We start from the raw sequence: 26,822 nt of genomic DNA on the forward strand, positions 1-26,822 counted from the left end.
TTCAGTGAGAGTGCAGAACGCGGTAAGTAAGTGATGGCTTAAAGGGAGCGCTATTGACGATCTAAATAATAGTTTTGTTTTTCATGCTTCTAGAGGACCAGTGGTTACATTCACACTGTAAAGTTTGAGGAGTGATAACAGCATTTAAATGTGCGAGTGAACCCGCTAAATTATAGTCCTGAGTCATGAAATTGCGATGATTTGACATAGTAACCATAGCAACATGAGAACGTGATAACCATTGCAACATTTTGGGGTCTAATAATGTTATGATTTTTGTTACATTATACTTTTGTAATAAGTTTACATATACCTTGCAGAACCTCTAAAATGTTATTTTATTTATTTTTTAATAATACGGATCATAAAAACGTTTTTTTTATTTTTTTTATACTGCCCTGAAAAAGCTTTTTCACATTACAGATGTTTAAGTAGCCTAGGCTATAGCCTAGTCCACAAGACAAAATACAAACACAAATTACAAGACAAATTACATAAGCTTGATTTTTAATACTGTGTCATTGCCTGAATGATCCACAACTGTTTTTTTTGTTTGTTTTTTTTGTAATGGTTGTTCATGAATCCCTTTGTCCCGAACAGTTAAACTGCCCAATGGTCTTCAGAAAAATCCTCCAGCTCCTGCACATTCTTTGCTTTTCCAGCATCTTCTGCATATTTGACTCTTTACTAGCAGTGATTGTATGATTTTGAGATCCATCTTTTCACACTGGGATTCATACACAACTACTGGTATTACAAACACTGAAAACATTCAGTGATGCAAAATAAGGAAACATCCATTCAGAGCCAGGGCGTGTAAATTGGTGTAAATTGTTCATATTTTGTTTAAAAATTAATTAATTAATTTAATACTGCCCTTCAGAGGCTAAATACGATATTAACATAAAAGAAAATAAGAAAAATGTACATATCACTAGGGATGGGAATTGATAAGAATTTAACGATTCCGATTCCATTATCGATATTGCTTATCGATCCGATTCCTTATCGATTCTCTTATCGATTCTTATTGGGTGAGGAAATAAGTACAAATTTGTTTGTATTAACTCGCTTTAATATCTGATCAGAAGACACAGCACAGAGTATACACAAATTATGTGTAGCAACCTCAGAACAAACCTAAAAGTAGGTGAGCTACTTCTCAAAGTAAAGTCCAGGGACCTATAGCCTAGGGCAGTGTTTCTCAACCAGTATGCCATGGCACACAAGTGTGTGCCTTGAAAGATTATCAAGAAGAGTGCCTTAGGATTAGGAAATTGACAATTTTCACATTCATTGGTCCGGACAAAAAAACAACAAAAAACTGCCATTTATGTGCCAAAACTAAAAACACAGACTGAAAACAGTTTAGGAAGAGCTTGTGTCTTTTGGAATATTAACAGTGCTCATTTGGATTAGGCTATTGAGTTACTAAAACAATCTTTGTCAAATAATACACGGGTTTTCTTCACATTTTGAACGTTTTTGTTTCCATTTGTTTAATTTCAAGATCTGATGTGACTTATCCATTGTTGTTTTTACAGCTACAAAGCTGGGAGCACTAAATGATATTCAGTCACATTATACACGCTTTTAACATTAAATAAAGCACAAAAATAGTACCTGATATTATCATTGCCACACTTTGAGATTGTTGTTCCAGCGCGACGTCGCAGTAAAATAGGATCCGTTTCAAATAGAATCGTCGCGTGTCGCGGCTGGTTAAACTTTGATTAACATGGAAAATGATACTTTTTATCGCGTGTCGCGCCGTCGCGTCGGATGTAGTTAGGACGCGGTCAGAGCGCTTCTGCCTCGATGCCATGTTTGCTCATAGTGTTTGCTACGTTCTGAACCAAAACAACGCAGCACGTGTGTGACGTCGTGTCACATTTGAACGAGCGGAACCGATAAGCGGAATCGTTAAGTAGGCATACTAACGGTTCCAAGGAATCGATTCACTGGGCACCGGTTCTGAAGAAGAACCGGTTCTCGGTTCCCATCCCTACATATCACTATCTTCTTGATCAAACGTTTACCCCTGGCTCTTAATGCATCGTGTTGCATATTCTTGAGCATTACCTTGCAGATTCTGAATAATGTGACCAATCATAAAGCAGATATCCACCATTTTTGTCTGACAAACAAACCAAATCAAAACTAAAAGGTGTGTATTGACATCTTTTTGCATTTCTAATGTTCATTCATGTTTAAATCGTGCTATAACTAAAATAGATGATCAGTTCACATGCTGCTTGAACTAAGGCGCTATACAGTAAAGCGCCACAAAATGGTATTCATTGTTTGAATTTCACAAAATTACTCAATTTTAAAGCTGAGACTTTATTTTATACCAAAAGGACCCTGCTCTGTCTTGTCTGTTGGCGCATTGTCAGTATCCTCTTTGCGCCGCAATACATTTTTCACTGTGTGAGAACACTGTGTGGATTGAGAGCAGAATGGCTTGCAGACGTAGCAACAGTAACTAAGAGGGGCGGGTCTTTGTGAAAGGTCAATTTCAAATCATTGAAATCTTTGTGGACTCGGCCGGACTCGACTCGGACTCGGATGTTAAGGACTCGGACTCAAGTCCGACTCGGGCCCATTTGTACTCGGACTTGGACTCGGACTTGATTGGTAAGGACTTGGACTTGACTCGGACTCGACAAAGGTGGACTCGGACCCAACACTAGAAATTACCACATCAAACGTGACGTGCTAACATGGATGCAGCTATGAAGCCGCCGGGTTTGCTTCAGGGAATATGTATTTCTCAGATTCTCAGATCGGATAGCTATCTGATTTAACAAAACGATTCCATTTACACCTGGTCACATAAATGTGTTTTTGCGAAACGGATTTAAATCCGATCTTCAATGCCCGCGCTATATGCAGATTTAATGGAGCGCACGTCACCGAAAGCAACAGATATGAGCTGCATTTTATTGATCATCAGCTAAAATTTAAAAATCAAAGACCGCAATAAGAGAGAGCGGCAACAGCCCTGGTAAGATCATTTCGTTTCTTTACTTTTAATTATGATTGTGTGTTAAGTGTCTTCGACTTACTTTCACTTTGATTTGCGTTAGTTTGCACGTTGGCTTAATGAATGCTCATCATCTGCGGTGACGCGCGTGTTGCAGTAGCGTCGTAATATCTGGCTATAACATTACATATAGCCTATTACACGCTCTCACACGTTTATTTTTTTTTTTTTGTATTTTTGGGAGGAGTACAATTTATATAATTATGTGGTTTCAACAACCAGATGCATTTACACTTGTCCAGTTTCGTCTGGAATGCGTCTCAGATCTCCTCCTGAAGTGGTTTGAGCGATCGGATTCAAATCCGTCTCGAATGCGTTTCGGAGGGCACTTACACCTGGTCTTTTCACGATCGGATAGCTATCCCATCTGAGAAAACGCATGAAGTGGCCAGGTGTAAACAGCCTTTTAGTCATTATTTAGGTAGCACACATATTCTGAATGCCTTCGGCAGAATTCAAATGAGCCATTTTAATCTAGCTCGTCTTGTCTTCAACGAGCCAAAGAGGGCCCACGTCACTCCTCTGTTCATCTCTCTGCACTGGCTACCTCTGACTGCTCGCATCAAGTTCAAGGCATTGACGCTCGCTTACAGATCTATCACAGGCTCAGCTCCCTCCTACTTTCACTCACTACTACGAGCCTACATCCCTACCAGAAGCCTACGATCGGTCAACGAGCGACGTCTCGTGGTTCCATCACAGAGAGCCACAAAATCACTGTCCAAAACATTCTCATTCACAGTTCCATGCTGGTGGAATGCTCTCCCCACCCTCATCCGGAATACAGAATCCCTGACAACCTTCAAAAGACAGCTGAAAACCCATCTCTTCCGTGAGCACTTAACCTCATAAAAAAAAAAAAAAAACTTTCCCTCTAAAACCTCACTTATTGGGCTTATGCTACTCTGAATAATGCCTGAACTTCGTATCTTGAGCACTTCTTGCGTTGCTTTTGTTTTTTGCCTCTTCATGATGACTCGCTTAATCTAGTCCTAACTTGTAAGTCGCTTTGGATAAAAGCGTCTGCTAAATGACTAAATGTAAATGTAGATTAATTCCAAGATTACAGTGAGATTAATCTAGATTAAAAAAATAATAATCTATGCCCACCACTAGTTATAAAATATTATGATAATTTGATGCCTTTTTATAAATTGATTATTTATGAGTTAAAATAGTATTTAGCTTGATCTGATGTTGATAATCAATATAAAAAATTCTCAAACCTCCCTTTACTGACAAATTTGTTGAAGAAAAACCCAGAACATTGTGTTCCATTTCATAGTTGAACTGTTTATCTAAATGTGATGAAGTGCTTGAATGTTTCTAACATGAATGTTCTTCAGCATCATGAATGAATGAAGAATAAACACCAACCTCTTTGTTCTTCAGGATCTTCAGTGTGTTTCATTCTGCAGGGTTCTGGATCACTCATGTTCTCACTGTCCTCTTTAATAAACTCAGTCTTTGCGGATTTCAGCTCTTCCTGATGCTCGAAAATGAAAATAAAATGAAAATAACACACAGAATTTATATACATTTATATGCACAGAAATTGAAAAATGATCATAAAACTTTCCAAATAGTTATGGGAACTAAGGGAATAGTTATGTTCCAAAGAGTTGCACTATTGTTCCTAGGGTAAAACGCTATTCATATTTATTAGTATTAACTTAATGTCTCACGTGGCTCATTATAGGCTCAATGTAAAGCATTTAGCAGTCTCTGTTCCAGTATGACACTTGATTTTTGAATTATTTGATTTTCACTTGATTTATTTGAGATTGATTCCCATATCAATTCCCCTCACTGATCTCAAACTGACTTTGACATCTGACTTGACAAGACAATCACACAAACGACCACAAAATCGCTCAGGTCTGAATGAACTCAACATATTCTCCTCATGCTCGCTGCTGCTGCACTAAATGTTTATTTCAGAAGGAAGACGCCAGAAAAGACGCACAAGTATCGCTGTGATCGATGAAAACAATACAGAAATGAGCCTGTCGCTTAATCAAACTGTGTAAAGTGTGTTTGATGGAGTGTAAATATGAGAAATACCGTGAATTGCTCTCCTCTCCTCACCTCAGAAGAATCGACGCTGAAACTCAATGACGGAATAGACGGCGCGCGCGGTGACGTCATCGGCCGCCAACGGTGGATGATCAAAGACGCGCCAAATATTTAATCCTCAGTAAATAAGTAAGCAATTAAAACTATTTCAAATTGTAATGACTTTAATTGGTTTACACTAAATGATGTATAAAATGTATAAAATTAAATCTTACACTTTTTAAACGTTTTTTCTATCAACTATTTCTCCTTTATTTTATTTTTTATCTTTGTTTTAGTTAGTTACGCATTGCTAACTTCTTCCTTTATTCTGTATGTTCAGATGACATTGTACATATTGTTGTTACATTTTGTACATATTTTTTATAAATTTGTTATAAAATTGTATACCATTGTCTGATTGATTGTCATCTCTGTACTGTTTGCAAGCATAATAAAATAAAGTAAATAATAAAGTAAATAAAAAAATGCGGCAAATACCCCGGGCATAAAACAAGGACATGCGGCGGCTCCATTCTTATTTCTTCGAGACTGTCCTTGCTACTATGGCAAGCCGTTTTAGCATTAAATATCCCTGGCTCTACTAATTTAGTTTTAACTTGTCAAAATTCTAATTCCAGATATCTTAATTCCAATTTTGACTCGTCATAATTGGAATTAAGATATCTACAATGTGATTATGACAAGTCATAAAATACATTCAAGATATCTACAATACTATTTTGACTAGTCATATTCTTCCATTGGAAAATATTTCCTGATATCTTCAAATGAGTTTTGAGTTTTTAAAGATATCTAAAATTGATTTTGTACTAGGCATAATCCTAACTAGAGATATCTCAAATTACAATAGTGATAATTCAATTAGAATTACAAATTCTCAACAAATTAGAGATATCTCTAACTGAATTATTACTAGTAAAAATTATAACTCTAATCTCTAACTGGTTTTTGACTAGTCATAATCAGATTGAATATATCTATAGTTCAAAATGTTTAAATATATCCAAAATACATTTGTAGATATCTGAAAGTAATTGTTTACTAGTCAAATTACAATTGTAGATACCTTGAACTGGATTTTTGACTAGGCAAAACTTAATAAGAGATATCTTGAATTGGAATTATTCCTAGTCAAATCTCATTTAAAGATATCTGCAATTCTGTCATGGTTTTCAACTGATCAACTGATTTTTGACTAGGAAGTCCTTTCTTTGGAGATATCTGCATTTAGCTTTGTGACTAGGAAGAATTTCAATGTAGATATCTGGAAATAACATTCTGACTAGTCAAAATTACTCTAAAGATATCTAAATTGTGTATTCAAATCACCCGCTGCTAAGCACCGCCTTTTCTTTTCTAACCAATCCTGATGTGCATTTTGAAACCCAGCGGTCTTCAGGAGCACGCCGAAAAACGACTTACACTCTGGATTGATGTTTTCAGATAATATTACTGTAAAATGCAGGATATTAACACTTGGATTATAACTGCATTATTTGCTAACAGACATCACGAGTATGTTTTCTGTTATTGTTAAAGGTGCATAGCGCAAGTCTCTGAGTTTTTGCAGAACTATGCCCCCCTCTGGCGACAAATGAAACTGCAACACTGCAACTGAACGCGCATGACGTCACGCCCAGTCTCAAATTCAGCCCGAATCCCTCTTATTTATTTTACTGTACAGGATTATAGAGGCAATCGCAGTGATCAGAGAAGGGCTCATTCAGCCCATCAGGCAATTGTTTAAGCATGTATGGGTTAGAAAAACGGGTATTTTTAACATGAAAAGTTGCTTAATGCACCTTTAATGAACAGCTTTCTGAAGTAATATTACAGTGGTCAGAATGCTATAGAATTTGCACTAAATAATTTACATCCATGTTTTAATGTTGTCATATGGAAGCTTGTTTCCGCCACAGAATAAAACATTTTAAAAGATAATTACTACTTTTCATCTCACAATTCTGAATTTATTTCTCAGAATTGCGAGATATAAAGTCAGAATTGCATGAAATAAAGTCGCAATTGCGTGTTATAAAGTCAGAATTGCGTGTTATAAAGTCAGAATTGCGTGTTATAAAGTCAAAATTGTGAGATATAAAGTTAGAATTGTGTCTTATAAAGTCAGAATTATGACTTTTTTTCCTCAGGATTGCATGTTTATATCTCGCAATTCTGACTTATAATACGCAATTGGGAGATATAAAGTCAGAATTGCATGATATAAAGTCGCAATTACGTGTTATAAAGTCAGAATTGTGAGATAAAAACTATTCTGAGGAAAAAAAAAATGAGAAAAATTTAAATTCCTTAGAATTGGACTTTATATCTATAGTTGTGAGTTTATGTCTCACAATTCTGAGAAAAGATGTCAGATATAAACTTGCGGTTATGTGTTATAAAGTCAGAATTGCGAGAAAAAAAGTCAGAATTCTGATTTTATTAATTGCGACTATTTCACGCAATTGCGACTTTATATATCGCAATTGCGACTTTATTTTACACAATTCTGACTTTATATCTCGCAATTCTGAGAAATAAAGTCAGAATTGCGAGATGTTAACTGTGAGATAAAAAGTCACAATTATCTTTTAAAATGTTTTATTGGCTGAAACAAGCTTCCATATCGTCATAATTGTTGTGAGAATGATAGTTATAAGATCAAATGTATATTTCAGGAAGTGTGGATATTTCAGAAAAATGTTTTAACTTCTTGTAATGCTAACGTTAAGGCCTATGATGCTGTAGAGCTGCTATGATCTGTCGTAGAAACATAGAATCGTAGAAACAAGATGGTAATTAGATTAAGGTAATAAAACGCATGAGGATTGCATGTGGAGTCCCATGATGTCCCATAATTCTCTAACACATTGATAGAACAAATAACTGTTATTAACCCTTATGTATGTATGTTTGTGTTAATACATACCCTTATATGACCTTGTATGCGTGACTTGACAAAAAGTAATGTGTGACTAAATTAATGATTAAATCAATTTGGCAATTTGGCAATTTGGCGTTGTCTCCTCTGGAAAAGGGCCCAGGAGGGACACCACTGGAATCATCAAAAGAACTGAAGTGGCATAAACTGAGACTGGTAAGAGACAAAGTCTAGATTGTTAAAAGGTAAAAGAGGGGGATGTTAAAGGAACACTGTGGTGACTAGTACAGATTACTAGTCCAGATTAGTGCTGGGATACTAGTCTGGTGGGTTCAGTCTGGTGTAGTGGGGGAAACCCAGAGGGTCTGTTTGATCAAATTTGTGAGCAAGTTGTGAGTGCTCATCTTTTTCAGTTGGTGAAATGGAGGTGAAAATGTATCTCTCTAGAGACGTGCAGAGTTATATAGGTGCGCCAAGGGAAAAACCAGAGAAGAGTGTCCATTGAAGGGTTGGGGTCAGAATACCTTGTCTCTTCAAATATATATAGCTATATATATCCTTTTTGAATGATTACTTTATTCTTATTAAAAATACAATAACCAAGTGTACAGTGCTATGCATAAGTTTAGACACCCATGCTAAAGTTGACTAAAAAGAGGAATAAAAAATCATATTTTGGAAATTGAACTTAATCCAACCTTTAAGGACACCAATTTTCTTTGAGAATGAATAATGTATCGTAAATAAATAAATGTTCTTCCTTAAAATACAGGGTGCATAAGTTTGGACACCCCTATGTTAAATTCCCATAGAGGCAGGCAGATTTTTATTTTTAAAGGCCAGTTACTTCATGGATCCAGGATACTATGCATCCTGATAAAGTTCCCTTGGCCTTTGGAATTAAAATAGCCCCACATCCTCACATAGCCTTCACCATACCTAGAGATTGGCATGGAGTACTTTCCATAAGATCATCTCTCAATGCAAATCAAACCAGCTATTAGGCTAACTGAAATTAAACCATGCCAATCTCTAGGTATGGTAAAAAAATAAAAAGAGCATTCCTAGAATAATATTATTTAGTTCCCAAAACAATAAAAAGACAGGAACCAAAAACTAATGTTAGGGGAATGTTCTGTGTTTGCTGGGAAGCCCCAGAAGCAAACGTAATACTTGGCTTTCAGAACTGAAAATTATGGAATTATTCCTGAAGCAAGAAGAATCAGCAGACAATAAAATTGGACAAAAACAACAAGCTGTTGATAAAATTATAATGAGTTTAATCAATCATAACTTGAAGTACAAAAAAATGCATAAAAATTCAAACTAATGAGACAGATCTCTGAAAAACAATGAATGAGTTCAAATTAATATCAGATTCATGTCTCTGTTCAAAGTGTTACAGCCTCTTCTTCAATCAAGTCTGAAGAATCTCATGAGGATCCGCAGCAGAGACAAACTTTACACATGTGATCAATGCGGGATGAGTTTCACTCGGGCCTTCGTTCTGAAATCATTTCTGCCTTCTCATTCAGAAGAAGAGCACCAGAAAAATTACACCAGAAAAACACTTTCATGTTCAGGGAGCTTTACACACATTTTTCCTTTCTCGTTCGCTTCCATCAGGTCTAAAAGAAACATTAAATCAAGTGAGATTTCAAATGAGAGACAAACGTTAAATGAAAAGTGAAGTTCAAAGTCAAGATCACTGATGAGTTCAACAGTCATTTTAATCTCATCAAATCTGGTCAACAACTGCTGTGCACGATTATGATCTATTTTAATGTCATGATGATGATTTGTGTTATAAATCACTAGTTTGGTCATGAAACAATGTAAATCTGGTGAGCATCAGCATGTTCTTCATCATGAAGAATGAATGAGGAATCAAGAATAAACACCAACCTCTTTGTTCTTCAGTATCATGATGTTTCATTCTGCAGGTTCTGGATCACTGGCGTTCTCTCCGTCCTCTCCTTCCAGGTGCTTTCTGGCAGTTCTGCTGAGTTTCATTTCTTACAATCATGATGAGAGAGGAATAATCAATATTTCAGACTAAGTACTAAGGCTAATCACGTTGAAAAATATAGTGACCGTGATCATGTAACTTAAGATTATCAGGTTGTGTCGAAGCCACAACAATGCAACAAACAAAACTAACATAAATCACCTAGTGCTGAAACAATCCAAGGTTTCCTAAACATGAAAATGCTTCATATTCAGCACTTCAAATAAACTCTTAAGCATACAGTTTAACACGTCGTTCAGATGCATGTGATGTTTACTCTGATGCGGTATTCCTTTTTGTGTAACTTAAGCCCCTTTCACACAGCGCTCTGAACCTGGGAAATTGCCGGCAAATTGCCAGAGCGCCTTCTGTGTGAACGCAAACACGACCCGGGATTGATGCCGGTATCGATGCCGGGTTGGGGACCTAGTAACATTGCCGTGTTCAGTCCCGGAACGCGCGCTGTGTGAACAAAAGCCGTAATAATGCCGTGTCGAAGTGATGACGCTGAAGCCGGGATCGTTCGCAGCTGTGAAACGGTACGTAATGCGCAAGTTTATGATCGAATCAGAGAAAAAAATGCACCAGCGTGGTCTCTCACAAGAGAGAGAAATCGCAGCTCATAAGCAAACTTAAGACGCTGCTGAGACATTACAAGTAGGGATGCACGATGATATCGGCACAACATTGGTATCGGCCGATAAAAGCTTAAAATGCCGATATGAATATTTATGCCGATGAGCCAAACCGATAGGGGGGGCGTGTTTCATGTGCGCGTGCGACGCCCATGAACGTAGCTTGAGCACCAAAAACTTAAACTTACAACACGTCAGCTGTGTGGAGGCATTTCGAGATCTGTCAAACAGATAACAAACTTGCTATTTGCAATATTTGTAAAGCACAAGTGATGCGAGGAGGCGTAAAACAACAGTCTTTCAACACTACAAATATGATTACACATCTTAAGAGCCGTCATCCTGAGCAGCAGCAAGACTTTTTGAAAAGTAAGGAGGAGAAAATGCTGGCAAAAACCCATCAGCAGCCTCTACTTCAGTCCTTTGACAAAGCTAGAAAATACAGCAGCGACCACCAGCCGTTTAGCGTGGTGGAAGACGTTGGCTTCAGGAGGCTAATGATGTACCTAGAGCCGCAGTATGCTATGCCTAGCCGGCGCTATTTTTCTGACGTGGCCTTACCTGAACTCCAGAGTGTTGTCGCCAGTCACATTGAAAAGCTCCTCGCCGGCGCTTGTCACATTAGCTTCACCACGGACATTTGGACATGGAGTCCTGTAAGCATGTTGTGCCTCACTGCCCAGTGGATAGATGAAGATTTTACCCTTAAAAAAGCTGTCCTACACTCACAGGAATGCTCCGGTTCTCACACAGCAGCTGCAATTGCGTCCGCATTTGAAAGTATGTTTGGGAAATGGAAAATAGAAAGAGAACGAGTGCATGTCGTGCTACGTGACAATGGCCGTAACATGGCTAAAGCTATGATGGAGTTTGGTGTGGCAAGTCTACCGTGCATGGCACACACACTGCAACTGGCGGTGCATGACGGTGTCCTGTCTCAGCGCAGCGTGGCGGATGTTGTGGCCGTGGGACGGAGAATAATTGGACATTTCAAGCACTCCTAGTTGGCATACAGTCGGCTGGAGGATGTACAGAAAGAGCTCGGAATGTCGGTTAAACGACTTCAACAGGATGTCGCTACAAGATGGAATTCGACATTTTATATGATGCGAAGCTTGGTCGAGCAGAAAAGGGCACTAGGTGCTTATGCCGCTGATTTCGAGCTTCCTGCAACTTTGACGGCAAATCAGTGGGGAATTATAGAAAATATGATCACACTTCTTGTCCCCTTTGAGCAGCTGACCAGAGATATAAGTTCAGCAGAGGCCTCTGCTGCTGATGTGATCCCTGCGGTTGTGGCACTGACATGACTGCTTGGCCGGCCGAGTGACACGGACAGAGGAGTGCAGACTACCAAAACTACCCTGCTGGAAGCCGTCAATCGTCGCTTCAACGGTGTGCATTGTGAGGCACTTTATTCTGTTGCAACCATGCTTGATGCCTGCTACAAAGACCGGTACTTTGACGAGGAAAAAAAGAGGGGTGCTCGCGACCTGTTGCTCAAAGTTTTGGATGACATGAGCGGCAGTGCAGATGCCAGCACAGAGGATCCCCCAGAGAAGAGGACCCGAACAGGATCACTGCTGGATATGTATGACGAAATTCTGGAGGAGAATGTCATGTTTGAGGAGCAAGACAAGACCGCATCAGCGTCACAGTTAAGCATCAAACATGCACAAATGTAGTTTTTTTTTTTTTTTTGTAAATATATTTCGAATATTCTCTTCTATTTTTTAGAATATTTAGAATATTTCACTTTTGGACCGCAATCATCCTAATTAACAGAGATGGGGACTTGTGACTTGGACTGGAGTCGCTATTTTTATGACTTGTGACTTGACTTGACAAAAAATAAAATACTTGAGACTTGACTCGGACTTGGAAGTTAAAGACTCGGACTTGACTTGAGACACGATGACTTGAATGACTTGAGTGTTAATCACAATTTTTTCAGTTTGAATATAAAATATATGAATTATTTTAAAAAATAAAGTTGATTACCCAGCTGGAGCGCAGGCTGAGAATAGCGTTGTCATGACTGGATCACTACTATCATCAGTCGCACCCTCTCGTACCTTGCACACCACGCCCACTTAGATCAGATATCACATCAACATGTCAGCCGGAGGGGTACTGAGGGTCATCGCTTTCGGCTTCAAGAATTATTCACAAGATGGCAAAAGACGAACAGCGCTTTGCAAGACATGCAACATTAACATCGTGGCCAACTCTCACGCATTCACCGTGAGACACACGCGACACTGACTTTTCACCTTTTCACACGCTCTCATTCATTTTCTCACGCACAGAAAAATCGCGACGCAAGAGCAGGTTACGATATAAAAAAATCTCAGCTCTCAGATTCTGTAATTTTTATTACGAAATTCAAACAATAAATACCGTTTTGGCGCTTGTAAATGTGACGCAGATCCCTAGCGCGGCACGTGAACCGATTATCTCTAGCTAGTAAATAAACACGAATGAACAATGTTGAAAGATACAGTACAGCTGAACTTACCGAAATGTATATTCCTCATACATAATATCGACCAATCAATCAAACAAATGGGTCAATAAAACAGCTGGAGAACAATTATGTCACATAACATTTACCTCAGGAAAGCCATTTGATGACCATAATATAGGCTATAGCACGTTAGTTGGCTAGAAAAAGTATTTTGCTAAATATGTGTACTATATTACATATTTATTATATTTTTACTTATCATTAAATAAATTTGTTATTATAAAAAAAACGCACTCTATCTCTCTGTATTTTTACAGCATTAGGTGAGTTGTTTTTTTTCTTGAGAAAAATTAGTGCCTATCTAGTGTAGCCTACCTAATATTTATCCAAATGAGTCAATATTAAGTCAGATCACAATAATTGAATTGAAATAATAAAAAAGCGTAGCTTACCAGAAATTGTACCATGTAAACATTGTAACATGTTGTCACTAAACCGAATACAATTCAGTTTAGTTACTAAAATGTTTTGACAATCACAATACACTTATTGTAAACAGTTTACGTACAACATTAAACTTTGTTACATTTTAAACACTGTTGTCAGAAGTGAAAAATAAATAATTTTATGAAGTTACAATTTTGTTTGATTCCATGATGTATTTTACTGAACATGAGTATTTACAATGCAAATCCAAATTATTGTAATTTATTGACAGTTACTTATATCTTGTCTTTTCACTTTATTAAGATCAGATTCTGCAGGTAAAATTACAATAATAAGGTGACTTGACTTGGACTTGACTTGACCTACTACAGGACTTGACTTGACATAGCCTGTGACTTGACTTGACTTGACTTGCCCAAGAAAAAAATACTTGGGACTTACTTGAGACTTGAAGGTTAAGACTTGAGACTTACTTGAGACTTGCATATGTATGACTTGGTCCCATCTCTGCTAATTAATAATGTGACTTTCGCTATTATTATTCTGAAATGTCATAACATTATATCATATATAACATAACATAACATATCATATATAATCGCATATTTATCATAATTCGCTATGTGTACGGTAATAATAATAAACATGCAACTAATAAATCATTTGATTTCGAAAAAAAAAAATGTTAGTGCTCTGTTAATGCCTAGAGCATAAAGTAAAAAAAGAAAAAAAAATCTGTAAGTGAAATTTTGGTATTCTGTTACTTCATAGGTCATCTCATGCCTGGCCGAACCCACAATTCCCAGGAACCACAGTCCATTGGAGTACTGGAATGCAACCAGGCCCGTTTCCCTGCCCTCGCTCCTGCTGCCCGCAAGTACCTGTGTGCGCCCTGCACAAGCGTTGACAGTGAACGGCTTTTTAGCGTTGCCTCTGATGTGATAGATGACAAGAGAAATCGAATGGACGGTGAAAAAGCAGAGATGCTCATTTTTGTGAAGAAAAACCTACCTCTGGTATTAAAAAAAGTTGAACAGAAGCCTACCGGTCAGCCGAAGTTGTCATTCTAGTTAGTTGGTTTAAAAAGGTTTGCATGACTCAAGTTCAAGTAAAGGATAAGATGTCCTTGTATTTTTATTTTATTTTGTTGCAATACAGAGAGCACATTGTTTGTCACTGAGTTATTACTGGACTGTCTGTGGCTCACAAGATAATATGTGGAGCTTGGTTTTAAGTTTGATTATACTTTAAAGTGGGTCCTCAGGACTGAAGTGTTTTCTGTAAGTTTCAGTACAATGCCATGTTAACCACTATGTTGGGGGATCATTTGGTAGACCTGTTCCAGTAGGAAAAGATGTAAAAAAAAATCAGTGAAAATTTATTTGTATTTATTTTACTCTTAAGGACTGAAGTTTTGAAGTCTAAACTTAAAAATAAAATGTGGCACTGGCATATCATTTATTCTTCAAGTTAAATAATTTACCTGTTTTTCAGGGGTGAATGTCTGTCTACATTTGTAAAATGATACATTTATGGTAGAATCAGTACAGGAGTATGAGGGGCCGTACAAGCCAAAACCCATTCTTCTACTCTCACACACATACATTTCTATACGCACACACATACATTCTCCTTTCACATACATACATTTCTACTCTCTCACACACATACATTCCTACTCTCACACACATACATTCTCCTTTCACATACATACATTTCTACTCTCTCACACACATACATTCCTACTCTCACACACATACATTCTCCTTTCACATACATTTCTACTCTCATACACAAACATTCTCCTTTCATATATATACATTTTACTCTTATGCAAATGTATTAAAAGTATGCATTTATTATTATAAATAATAAATGTATGTAAGAAGAAAATGTATGTATGTCTGAAAAAAATGTGTGTATGTAAGAGAATAATGTATGTATGTGTGAGAGAAAGTATAGTGGAAACGGAAGGCGTATAGTGGAAACGGAAGGTGTATAATGGAAACGGAAGGCAGGTCTGGCGCGATCGGGGTCACCGGACTATGGTCAAGCGAGCCGCGGTTTGAAAATACACGGTCAAGCCATGGGTCAAGCCAGCCGCCAAAAAATGGGTGTGCGTTTATTAAGCCGCCTTTCCACTGCACATGACAAACGATAGCCCTTTGACCGGAAGTCATTTATTTCCAATGGAGAGTCGTACGGGAGCTGCGTGGAGTTCCGATCATATACGTTCAGCGAACGTCTACTATGATTACGGTAAATTCAGGAACTGCAGCAAGATAACTTTTTTTCATCCGACTACGTTAACTACTCAGGCGGATGTCCGCGGCCGCGCTGTCGGATGTCGTGCGGGAGATCGCGACTTGACAGTGTTTAAAAGAGATTCATTTTCAGTGCACTCAATGTTTTTGTAAAGAGAGTTTACAGTTATAAAGTTAAATAGCTACGTTAAGTGCTTGTATAGAGTTGGTGTATGTTAATTGGGCTTTATCTGATTACTGAAATGTTAATGTCAGTATTGTTTTATTTGGTGGAATACACGGTTTCATTTTCAGTGACCATACAGTTCAGATAAATGTGTAATGTGAGTTTACTGAAAGAGCGTTTCACTTTTTGACAAGAAGTCACACTGCCAGCTATTTCAACGCTGTGAAACGAAAACGAATTTATTGTTGTCTTTGTTGAATTTGCAGATTGTACAGTGTGTGACAGAAATAAAAATTATATGTGCCACCAGAAAAACAGCCTATTCTGTGTGTGCAACAGGACATAACTGTTCTCAGACCTGATTCTTTGTCTGAATTCATAAGCAGTCTGCACTACATTTAGACATCCATATAAGGACTCCAATGTATTTACTGCTGCTCTATTTCTTGAATCCTCAACAAATCTTGAGACTGACAGAAATCCACATAGGGTTTGAATGTGATCACAAAGATCTCAATGCAGCCTATCATGCACAAAATAATCAGTTTCTCTTTGCATTTGGTCAATACATTGGTCAGCACATTATTAAAAAAATGTCTGATTTCATGTTCATTGCTACCTACTCCAAAAAGTAAAAACTGTAACTGAAAAGAAAACAAGATTACTTTGAATAGCATTAGCATCATTATAAAGTTGTGATGAAGAGCTGAGCAAGTCTTGCATATGTATTTCCGGGTCTGAGAGTGTATATGTATATATATATATATATATATATATATATATGAAAGGAGAATGTATGTGTGTGTGAGAGTAGAAATGTATGTATGTGAAAGGAGTTTGTATGTGTGTGACAGTATAAATGTATGTACTTGAAAGGAGAATGTATGTGTGTGTGCATATAGAAATGTATGTATGTGAAAGGAGAATGTATGTGTGTGTGCGTGTAGAAATGAATGTATGTGAAAGGAGTATGTATGTGTGCGAGAGTATAAATGTATGTATGTGAAAGGAGATTGTATGTGTGTGTGCGTATAGAAATGTATGTATGTGAAAGGAGTATGTATGTGTGTGAGAGTAGAAATATATGTATGTGAAAGGAGTATGTATGTGTGTGAGAGTAGAAATATATGTATATGAAAGGAGTATGTATGTGTGTGCGTATAGAAATGTATGTATGTGAAAGGAGTATGTATGTGTGTGACAGTAGAAATGTATGTATGTGAAAGGAGAATGTATGTGTGTGAGAGTAGAAGAATGGATTTTGGCTTGTACGGCCCCTCATACAGGAGAGAGACTTGGATTTCTCTTCAGTAAAATTAAAGTGTAAATATATCAGGCGAAAAATGTGTATATATATATCGGTATCGGCATCGGACAAAATTAGTTTGAAAATATCGGCATATCGAATATCGGCCAAAATCCAATATAGAAGTCACATCAATGTCACGTGTCTTTACGGGATTTTTACGGGTTGTGTGTGAACACACTCTCTGATTCCGGAAAATCACTGGCAGTGTGAATGAACCAAAATCAAACGAACCCGGGTCAAATCCCGGGCCACTTTATCCGTGTATTTTCCGGAATCTCTGTGTGAAAGGGGCTTTATTAACCTTTATTTAACTAAGCAAATCACTGAAGAACAAGCTCTTATTTTCACCAACAGCTTGACAGGAGAGTTAAAATCTCCTGAACGACATTCAAACATACATTACAAAACACACACATTCATTTAAAACATTTACAATCTGTGATAAAAACACTCACTGGTAGTTTTATTAAATGCAGAGATTGAAATAAATGATTGTAATTTCAATGACTTTTGTAGCACATTCTTATATTTAATGGTTATATCCTTATCAGTAAATGTTAGAAAGCCGCGTGTGTATTTCCATTTTCCTTAAATGCTTGTCCCGAGAGCGAGTGAGTCTCTGATCAACTTTACAGAACGAGCTCCAGGACCTCAAGTTGATGAAGAGCAATAATTCTTTTGTAATTTAGTGTTTTTATTTATTTTGAAAAAGTTTACAAAATATTTGCAATAAAGTAAAGAAAACTTATACGACTACTAATTTATTTATAAAGCCCTCATCCCACCCCACCCCACCCCATTGCACTTCGGGACATTGAGCAGTATCTGAATAACAAGGGATCAAATAAAATTCATACAGAGAAAGACAAATAAAATAATGCTAATGATAACACCCATACGTAGCTGCAGATTAATTAGCCAGAAATGTCTTGACTGTAGATATCCAGTTCTCCCACATCAAAACAGTCCTAGGATTAGCGTGATTGGTCCGTGCAGATGACAACTCCAGGTATAGTATTTCCAGTAAGGAGTGAAGCCAATGTTTAATAGAAAGGTCATGGGGAGGTTTCCATCGTTGAACAAGATACTTTTTTGTGGCGGTCATGGCGGCTAACCAGAATTTCCGTACCTTCTCACATAGAGGAAATTGAGAATTGTCATTCAACAATAAAATAACAGGATCTTTGGGGATACAAATCCCCGACGCCTTGTACAAAACATCAAGCACCCTATCCCAGAATTTTTGCACATCTGGACAGTCCCACAGCATATGTACCAAAGTGTCCACACAACCTGGTCCACAGAAATTACAAAATGGGTGGGGTGATAGACCCATTACATGTCGTATGCGTGTGGTTAGATATGCCCTGTGAATAACTTTAAGATGAATGAATTGGTGATTTGGGTTTGTGGATGCATGGAATGTATTATCCCACACTGTATCCCATTCAATTGTCCTGTTAGAAACTTTCAGATCTATTATCCAAGCTCTAGCTTTAGAAAAGTTATCTGTATTAAGATTTTGAAAGCAGAGATACAAATATGACACAATTCCTGTGCTTGGAGCGTTTGAGATCCAGTTCACCACTGGGTGAGTATGAAGATTTGTACCCCAAGGTACCTTATGGGTCTTTAGCACGGCACGTAATTTGAAATATAAAAATAAAGTGTTAGACGAGATATTAAATCTTCCTATTAAGTCACGAAAATCCAAAATTGAATCTTCCCCTTTTATGTCGTTTAACGTTAGAATGCCTTTTGTAGACCAGGAAGGCTGAACGAAAGGTTGACCGCCAGACAGTAAGTTCAGGTTGTGCCAAATCGGGGTATGAGTGTGCCATAAAGTTTTAGATGCAAAACAGGCTTCAATCTTTTTGAATATTTGAAGAGTGTAGGAAATTATAGGACCATAATACAGTGAGCATTTCTTGTGCGAAAGGCCTGAAAATAAAAAATCTTGCAAACGAATTGGTGAAATACGATCTTTTTCTAGTTGTTTCCATGAAGACTGTGAGCTCGAATCAAACCATTTCAAAACTGAGAGCAGAATAAAAGACCAGTGATACCATTTAAAATTAGGGCAGCCCATTCCACCTTTTATTTTACTTTTTTGAAGTGTAGACCACTTAATACGAGGACGCTTTCCATTCCATATATATTTTATCAGTAAAGAGTCCAACTTTTTCCAATAATTCACTGGTGGGGGGAGAGGAAGCATAGAGCTAATAAAATTGATGCGGGGCAAAATATTCATTTTTATTGTTGACATTCGGGCGGATGGAGATGAAGGCAGACACATCCATCTTTGAATATCTGACTCAACTCCCCCATAAATTGACGTATAGTTAACTTTGGAAATAAGGGGCAAAGTAGGTCTCAACTGAATCCCTAAATATTTGACTTGTGTTGAAATCTGAATATTACCTGGAATAGGAAAATTAAAACCATCTGAATTGAGAGGCATTAAAATAGTTTTAGGATGATTAATTTTAAACCCCGATAATATACCAAATTCGTCTATAATTTGAAGGGCGTTAGGAAGTGAGCGTTGTAGATCAGATAAAAATAGCAGAGTATCGTCAGCATATAAAGAAATAGAATGGGTTGATGAGCCTAACTGAATTGGGGTAATACGTTTACATTGTCTAATATACTGTGCCAAAGGTTCTAACGATAAGTTGAACATAAAAGGAGAAAGCGGACACCCCTGTCTTGTGCCTCGGTATATAGTAAAAGAATCTGAAATGAGTCCACCAGTAGAAACCCTGGCCATGGGATTTGCGTATAGAGTTTGAATCATTCTAATAAAATGGTCACCAAAATTGAACTTCTTCAATGTATACCATAGATAGCTCCATTCCAGCCGATCAAAGGCTTTTTCAGCGTCAATAAACAGGAGGCCGCTGGGTGTTTCTAATTTCTCGGATTCAGCAATGATATGTAAAACTCGACGAACATTGTCGGAAGCCAAACGACCTGTTATAAATCCTGATTGATCTGAGTCAATTAGTTTGTGAATCACTGACTGTAGACGCCTCGCAATAACTTTAGCATACAGTTTAACGTCATCATTAATCAAGGAGATGGGCCTATAATTAGAACAATCTGAATGATCTTTGCCAGGTTTGGGTATAACCGTGATTAGAGCTGTATTGAGATCTTTATGAAAACGACCTTTGAATATGGACTCATTTATAGTATCTAACCAGATATGGCCAAGTTGATCCCAAAGCGCTAGATATAAATCCACTGGTAAGCCGTCGATTCCCGGGGACTTTCCTTTATTTGAACTTAATAATGCACAGTGTAATTCTTCTATGGTGATTTCAGATTCAAGACTGTCAGCTTCCTCCTTTGAAAGTATGTTTAAGTTCAACTGATCAAAAAATTTTTTTAACTGATCATTACTGGGTTGCGTTTCTGAAGAATATAATTTTTCAAAAAATGACAGGAACTTTTTGTTAATCTCGGTGGGATGTGAGGTGAGAACATTTTTTGAGCTCTGGATAGCTTGGATGTTAAAACGTCGTTCATGTTTTTTAAGAGTAAGCGCAAGGAGTCTGCTCGGTCTGCTTCCATCTATATAATATTTATGTTTTGTAATGTGCATTAAATACTCTGCTCTTCTTCGCAAAAGATCATTAAGTGCGACCCTCTCTAAATGTAATTTTTGTTGTGTATCATTGGAAAACTGATTGCTTAATTCCTTTTCTAATTCCCCACATCTTCTCTCTAACATTGATATTTGTTCAAGATGAATTTTTTTAAGCTTAGCCGAAAAGGAGATAGCATTGTTCCTTAAAAACCCTTTGATGGAAGCCCATAGCATTTCCTGATTATCAACAGAGTCCTTGTTTATATTGATAAATTCAATCAGTTCTGCTCTCAGTTGAGAAAGAAAGTCTTCATTTTGCAGTAAAAAATTATTAAATCTCCATCGGGATGGTTTACAAGATGTATTAATCTGAAGGTGTGCTAGTACAGCATTATGATCGGAAACGCTTTGTGGTAAAAATTCAATATTGATAAGCCCTGAAAGTAACGAAGATGAGAGTAAAATATAATCAATTCTTGAAAATGATTTATGACTTGGGGAGAAATAGGTGTATTCTTTGGCTGTTGGATTATGAATACGCCAAGCATCACATACATCTATATCTTTAATGAGCGATCTCAGTGCTGTAGAAGACTGAGTTTGTGCTACTGAAACTGAAGGATTGGAACGATCCAAAACTGTGTCGAGCACGGCATTCATATCAGATCCAATGATAATTGAATAGCCTTGGAGAGATAGTATGATTTTGGAAACATTTGGAAAGAAGGAGGCGTCATAAGAGTTCGGAGCATAAATATTAACAAATGCTAACCTCTTTCCTTCTATTAACGCACAGCAATATGCAATTCTACCATTTTCATCGGAACCTGTGTGCTCAATAATAAAGTTAGAATTACGTTTAAATAAAATTGTCACTCCCTTCTTCTTAGATTTACAGCTAGAAGATACTATGGGGATATAACACCTATTTTGCATTCTTTTAGCATCCATGGCAGTCAGGTGGGTTTCCTGAAGAAATGCTACATCAACTTTTTTCCTGTGTAAAAGATCTAACACTCGTGTACGTTTAATAGGAGAGTTTAACCCCCTGACGTTTAAAGATAGCGTGTTTATTTTAACCATGTTCTGTAGTAACCAGACATTCACAAATTAGCATGTAATGGTTAGGGCAAGTTATTGAGTGTACCATTAAAGTTCCAACCGTAATGAGTAAAAACAAAAACAGAAAAGGTCCCGAGTGCTTTATGCGCCTAAGCGTCCCCTCCCTCTCCCCCCTTCCCTTTTTAGCAAACGTCTGTGGCGATCGCGAGGCAATGTCTGAACACTATTAACCTTCTTAGCCCCCTATGAATTTGACAGATGGGGAGGTTAAAATAAAAGAACAAATATTCCAAAATCAGAATAACTGTAAAACATACACTATTCTCATAACTAGAATTACAGCAACCAGATTTAACTAAGCTAAGAACTGTGATTTAGTCCGCATTTACTGAGTAGAACCAGACCTTCATAATTAACTATCTACAACCAGCACAATTTGAAAATTGAAAATTGAGTTTTGAAAACTGAAAATAGTTTGACACAATGCAAATATTTGTAAATAAAATAATTTACCATTTCACTTTGGTGAACTAAAGTCCGAATAAGCTGATAGAGAATTGGTCCATGTATTGTTATTCAGCAAAAAACTCAAACGATGTCACCTTATGGTCAGGTCTACCCCTCCATTTCCTCCGGTAGCGGGAAGTTTAAGGATCTACGAACAGTGGATACTGACGCGTCGACATCAAGACCCTCGAGATATTTTTCAGCACTCTCCGGTGTTTCAAACGAATATTTCTGACCCTTGTGGGAGACTCTCAGCGATGCTGGGTAGATTAGGAAAGTTTCTGCGCCTTTCTGATGAAGCTTGAATCTTACGGTCGAAAAAGCTTTCCTCTTTTGAGCTGTCTCGTGACTGTAGTCCGCGTAGAATTCCAGGCGCGCTCCTCCGGGCAAAGTGGGTTTTGCTTTCCGGGCTCCCTGAAGGATGACTTGCCTGTCAGGATAGCGGAGGAGCCGGAATATCAACGATCGTGGTTTTGGTGAGTTGGAACTCGAATACACTCGGTGAGCTCTATCAATCTCGATCGGACTTGAGCGCGCCGAAAGGTCGGGGATCCATTTAGGTAGCATTTTCTGTAGAAAACCGACCGGATCGTCCCCTTCCATTCCAGTTGGTAGATTGACCAGGCGGACGTTGTTGCGACGTGACCGATCTTCGAGGTCATTGCATTTTCGTTGCATCTGTTCAAGCTGAGATAGGCAGAGGTTCGCGTTCTTTTTAGTGCTGCGTAAACTGCCCTGAAGATTATCCACTTTGGTTGTGATTGACGCCACATTTTTACTCAAGGAATCCATTTCCTCTTTCATCGAACGAAGAGCAGCGTTGTTTTCGTCAATGAAGTCCTTGAAAGGCTTAAGGGCCGATTGTATTGCCTCTGTCAACATGCGGGAAACCATTTTGCGCATGGCCTCTTGTTGTGCTTCGATTGCATGGTTAACAATTGAGGCTACGTCGTCCTCGAGTGTTTTGAGTCGTTTGCAGCCCGCTGCCGATTTCTGTGGTGAACTCGATTTCTTAGTTGCCATACTTGAAATAAAACTTGTACAGCTGTGATGACATGTGATATTTTCCTCAGCGTGAAAAAACAACGGTCAATTAGGAGGTTTTAGTCAGGAGCCTAGTGCTGTGCAGCCATCTTGCAGCGCGCGCCACCGGAAGTCAACCAAGAGCAATAATTCTGACTAAAATATACATTTGTTTATTCTACATTAATCTACATTGTTCATAGAAGATTAACATGAAGGATTTAAAACCTACATTTAACGTCTATGAAAACAGAAAGTGTAACTAATGTGTCATATATACAGAGATGAGATGGACTTGGTAATTGCGATGATGTATTTGTTGTTTTGTTTACTTTTCTGAAAGTACATACATATAGTCCAGTGAAAATTCCAGCATATTCCATTCTTTTTACTCTTCAGTATAACACATAAATCTTTTAAAACTGTTTTAAATCTTCGTTTTCCTACACTTTAAAACTTTTAGTTTTACAAAATTCGGGACAATCTTTGAAGGATGAACAAATCATGGTTTTGGTCATCACATTAAAAATAACATTAAAACTGGATAATATAAAAAAAAAATTAAGAGCTGGAAAAAGTGTGATGGACTTGAAAGTCCTTGACCAGTGCTTGGATTTTACTATCAAAAGGATGTATAAACCCTGAAATGAACAATGTAAAAACTTTTGACTATTTCTGCCACAATACCATGGTTACAGTTAGCTTTACTACATTACATCCATAGGGAATATTTGTGATTTGTGGACTTAAAAGCCTTATAACTTAAAACTTCGTTCATGGCACAATGTTTCACAATGAGAGAATTGAAAATAACCAGTATGCAAATCCAAAGTGTCAACATACTGTATGAAACAAAGCACCATTATGTGAGGTTTGACCAATAGAGAAGACATGTCTAACTGTGCCAAGGTCACCAGGCGTGACAGAGGGGAAGAGATAGATTTGAGGGTTCTTGATGATATGAAAAGGTATAAAAAATGAGTGCTGGATATTATAACTTCAGAATGACCAGCTGGCTTCTCCTTTATTGTTTGTACAATAAAATTAATTCTTCTGACCTGGAACCTTGACTCTGAGAAACTTCTTTGAGACCTGAACCAAAAAGAACTTTGAATATGCCACAACAGTTTCCAAGTCAGTGCCCATGATTTACTCACTCTCAACTCATCCTAGGTGTGTATGACATTCTTCTTTTAGTCAAATACAAACTGAGTTATATTAAAAAAATGTCCTGGCTCCTCCAAGCTTTAAAATGGATTATAATGAAAATGTCCTGGCTCCTCCAAGCTTTAAAATGGATTATAATGAATTTACATTTACTCGCAGTCTAGAGCAGTGGTTCCCAAACCTGTCCTGAAGGACCCCCAACACTGCACGTTTTCTTTGTCTCCCTCATCAAACACACCTGATTCAACTCATCAGCTCATTATCACATGGGTTAATGAGCTGATGAGTTGAATCAGGTGTGTTTGATGAGGGAGACAAAGAAAACGTGCAGTGTTGGGGGTCCTTCAGGACAGGTTTGGGAACCACTGGACTAGAGCCCTGTATAGTGCTTTATTTCTGCTTTTACATGAGCGCCACCTACTGTCAGAGAGCGAATTTGTTTTTTGCATTGATCTGAACTGAAAAATTACAGATTCCTGCTGGTTGAACACGAGTTAATAGATATCAATCAACAAAGTGTCCTGTGCTCACCACACACCGGCTATAGGTGGAGAGGAGAGATTTGGCTATAGAGTGATGTGTGTCTAACTTACACAGAAGAGACTTTGTTGCTCAGCACATGAAAATAAACTACTTACTGTGATCTCAGACTGTGTTGATGTGGTTTCTCCACTGTATGGATCTTCATGTGTCGCTTCAGGTGAGTTTTAAAAGAGAAACTCTTTCCACACTGATCACACATGTGTGGCTTCTCTCTGATGTGGATCCTCTCATGTCTTTTCAGAGATGATGAGTGACTGAATCTCGTGTCACAGTGTGAACACTTGTAAGGTTTTTCTCCAGTGTGAATTCTCTGGTGCCGTTTTAAATGTCCAGCTGTAGTAAAAGTCTTCTCACACTCAAAGCACATGTACTCTCTCACACCAGTGTGAACTTTCTCATGTGTATGTAAAGTTTGCAGCTGTGAAAAACTCTTTCCACACACAGAACATGAATGCGGCTTCTCCTTCGTATGAACTCTCAGGTGTGTCTTCAGGTTTGATGCCCAGAAAAATGTTTTGCCGCATTGATCACATGTGAACGGCTTCTCTCCTGTATGAACTCTCGTGTGAATTTCAAGATGTTGTTTGTTTGAGAATCTCTTTTCACACTGATCACATGAGAACGGCTTCTCTCCGGTGTGGATCATCATGTGTCTTTTAAGGTATGAAGATCGACTGAAATCTTTCCCACATTTATCACACTTAAACAGCTTCTCTCCAGTGTGGATCTTCATGTGTCGCTTCAGGTGACTTTTAAAAGCAAAACTCTCTCCACACTGATCACACGTGTGCGGCTTCTCTCCAGTGTGGATCATCTCGTGTTTTTTCAGATTTTCTGATCGAGTGAATCCCTTGACACAGTGTGAACACTTGTAAGGTTTTTCTCCAGTGTGAATACTCTCGTGACGTTTTAACTTGTCCGCTGTAATAAAAGTCTTCTCACACTCAAAGCACATGTACTCTCTCACACCAGTGTGAATTTTCTCATGTCTATGTAAAGTTTGCAAAAGTGAAAATCTCTTTCCACACACAGAACATGAATGCGGCTTCTCCTTCGTATGAACTCTCAGGTGTTCCTTCAGGTTTGATGACCAGGTAAATGTTTTGCCGCATTGATCACATGTGAACGGCTTCTCTCCAGTGTGGATCCTCATGTGATGCGCAAGAGTTAGTTTACATGAGAATCTCTTTTCACACTGATCACATGAGAACGGCTTCTCTCCTGTATGAACTCATGTGACGCTCAAGAACACCTTTGCATGTGAAACTATTTCCACACTGAGTGCAGAATTTCTTGGCTCCTCTTTTCTTTAAAAATGTCTTTTTAGTCTTTGAGCGACTCAAAGGTTTTTCTCCAGGTTTGACATGATGTTCCTCCTCCACTTCACTCAGTTCTTCACTCTCCTCCTTCACTTCACTCAGTTCTTCACTCTCCTCCTCCACTTCACTCAGTTCTTCACTCTCCTCGCTCACTTCCATCAGGTCTGACATGAAAGAAAAATGTATTAAATAAAATTTTCAGTACATCAAAATAATTCATTGAGAGAAATATAAAGTGAAAGGACATGAAAGTGAGCCCTCATGTAATGGTAGAAAGTAGACAACTGTTATAAAATATTATGAT

General features: G+C 37.9%; 2 protein-coding genes across 6 annotated transcripts in view; both read right to left on the reverse strand.

Annotated features, from left to right (window-relative positions):
* Positions 1-26,822, reverse strand: part of LOC311076884 (uncharacterized protein) — a 47,189-nt gene that overhangs the window by 12,201 nt on the left and 8,166 nt on the right. For 3 of the 4 annotated variants that reach the window (XM_084105401.1, XM_084105400.1, XM_084105402.1), the window contains one exon: positions 26,452-26,682. In XM_084105401.1, the coding sequence (XP_083961527.1) occupies positions 26,452-26,682 (231 nt within the window). Of the gene's footprint in view, positions 1-4,423; positions 4,533-26,451; positions 26,683-26,822 lie in introns of all 4 variants that reach the window. The other variant, XM_084105399.1, reaches the window with a different exon arrangement.
* Positions 4,494-26,455, reverse strand: LOC311077460 (uncharacterized protein). Of its 2 annotated transcripts, XM_084105972.1 has the most exons (3): positions 25,295-26,455; positions 9,912-10,021; positions 9,264-9,634 (listed from the first exon to the last, which is right to left on the reverse strand). In XM_084105972.1, exons 1-2 carry the CDS (start codon positions 26,350-26,352, stop codon positions 9,958-9,960), a joined length of 1,122 nt encoding a protein of 373 aa, XP_083962098.1. In that variant the 5' UTR covers positions 26,353-26,455; the 3' UTR covers positions 9,264-9,634; positions 9,912-9,957. The 2 variants fall into 2 exon arrangements, with proteins under 2 accessions (XP_083962099.1, XP_083962098.1); XM_084105973.1 differs by lacking the exons at positions 9,264-9,634; positions 9,912-10,021 and adding an exon at positions 4,494-4,538.

Source organism: Abramis brama, assembly GCF_963993115.1.
Source record: "Abramis brama genome assembly, chromosome: 1".
Taxonomy (NCBI): domain Eukaryota; kingdom Metazoa; phylum Chordata; class Actinopteri; order Cypriniformes; family Leuciscidae; genus Abramis; species Abramis brama.

What these genes read in the sequence shown, in the direction of transcription:
- LOC311077460 (XM_084105972.1), bottom strand. Translation starts at nt 26,352, where the DNA reads ATGAGGATCCACACTGGAGAGAAGCCGTTCACATGTGATCAATGCGGC. An exon ending in CAACACAGTCTGAGATCACA is followed by an intron (nt 10,022 to 25,294) that starts GTAAGTAGTTTA and finishes CATGATTGTAAG; the next exon opens with AAATGAAACTCAGCAGAACT.